Source organism: Etheostoma cragini, chromosome 14 (assembly GCF_013103735.1).
Source record: "Etheostoma cragini isolate CJK2018 chromosome 14, CSU_Ecrag_1.0, whole genome shotgun sequence".
NCBI classification, from domain to species: domain Eukaryota; kingdom Metazoa; phylum Chordata; class Actinopteri; order Perciformes; family Percidae; genus Etheostoma; species Etheostoma cragini.
The window spans coordinates 23,149,021-23,150,843 of NC_048420.1; the positions used below are offsets into that span (position 1 = coordinate 23,149,021).

General features: G+C 44.2%; 1 protein-coding gene across 1 annotated transcript in view; it reads right to left on the reverse strand.

The window, feature by feature from the left end:
• The window catches only part of LOC117957200 (protein MTSS 1-like), a 51,826-nt gene that overhangs the window by 9,259 nt on the left and 40,744 nt on the right, over nt 1–1,823 (reverse strand). Inside the window, exon 7 of the mRNA XM_034892797.1 lies at nt 526–683. Within this exon, the coding sequence (XP_034748688.1) occupies nt 526–683 (158 nt within the window). The remainder of the gene's footprint in view (nt 1–525; nt 684–1,823) is intronic.

Genomic DNA, 1,823 nt, shown 5'->3' on the forward strand with positions numbered 1-1,823 from the left:
ATGTGTAGATGTGTAGATGTCTGGATGTGTGGATGTGTGGATATCTGGATGTCTGCATGTGTGGATGTGTAGATGTGTTGGTGTGTAGATGTGTAGATGTGTGGATGTGTAGATGTGTGGGTGTGTAGATGTGTAGATGTGTGGATGTGTAGATGTGTTGGTGTGTAGATGTGTAGATGTGTGGATGTGTAGATGTGTAGATGTGTGCATGTGTGGGTGTGTAGATGTGTTGGTGTGTAGATGTGTAGATGTGTGGATGTGTAGATGTGTGGGTGGGTAGATGTGTGGGTGTGTAGGTGTGTAGATGTGTAGATGTGTAGATGTGTAGATGTCTGGATGTGTAGATGTCTGGATGTGTAGATGTCTGGATGTGTAGATGTCTGCATGTCTGGATGTGTAGATGTGTAGATGTGTGGATGTGTGGATATCTGGATGTCTGCATGTGTGGATGTGTAGATGTGTAGATGTGTGCATGTGTGGGTGTGTAGATGTGTGGGTGTGTAGGTGTGTAGATGTGTGACTGACCACGACAGGCTTCAGCATGGAGACAAAGCAGCAGAAGCGACTCCTCTCCTCCACCAGCGCTTTCCGCACCGCCTGCTTCTCCGTCTCCTCCAGCAGCAGGTATTTATCACTGACGTCCTGCTTGGCGCTGTCCAGCTGAGGCTGCAGGTCCCCGCGGCCTACACACACACACACACACACACACACACACACACACACACACACACACACACACAGACACACACACATTATAATTACATAAAGAAAGAACGCTCAGACGCTGCTGCAACAAACACTTCTCTTTATCATCCATTACTTACAAGACCATGTTTTTCGAAAAAATGAGAGAAAATTCTCAGAGAAAAGTATTAAAATGTTGTTCACAATTTCCCAAAGTCGAAGGCCAAATCAATTCCTTGTTTTGTTTGACCATATCCCAAAGATAATCAGTTTACTAAGATGTATGACAACAACAAAAAGAAGCAAATCTTCACATTGGAAAAGCTAAAACCAGAGAATATTTGGCCCTTTTAGCTTGAAAAATAAGGATGATTCAATTATAAAATGCATTTATGTTGCTAATTAATTCACTGTCAGAGAACCAAAGAGAAAAAGAAAGCATAAAAAATGGTTGAGTTGCATAAAAGAGGACAATAAAAAGTCTAGTAAAAAGTGCTAAAACACAAAAAGAATTGGAAAATAATACAAAAAGAAGTTTAAAAGAAAGTGAAAGCACAAAGAGCTCATTTAAAAACACGTTTAAAATGTCAGTTATTTCATATCTTCTTCATTGACAGAGACTCGACCGTAAGGTGAGAGAACAGACTTTCCATAGTTTCCATATTTCTATACAAATTGTCAAGAAATACCACAAAAAGTCTTTTATCAACAGAGTTCTGGGGAAGTCTTTTCCCCCTTAAAGACGATCCTTTTGGTAATCCCATTGTCTGTTCTTCAGGACAGATATGAACACGTGATTAAAGTTCTTCATTCCTCCAGTGAGACCCGAGGCCGGGATCTGAGGTCGGCCTGACAGATGGGAGAGCGCTGGACTGCAGGCCGACGCTTCAGGGACACAGAGAGGAAAGAGACGGCAGAGAGACTCTTCGACGGACGGGAATGTCCATCCATCCATCCATCTTCATCCGCTTATCCGGTATCGGGTCTCGGGGGCAGCAGCTCCAGCAGGGGACCTCAAACTTCCCTTTTCCGAGCCACATCAACCAGCTCCGACTGGGGGGTCCCGAGGCGTTCCCAGGCCAGGTTGGAAATATAATCTCTCCACCTAGTCCTGGGTCTTCCCCGAGGCCTCCTCCCAG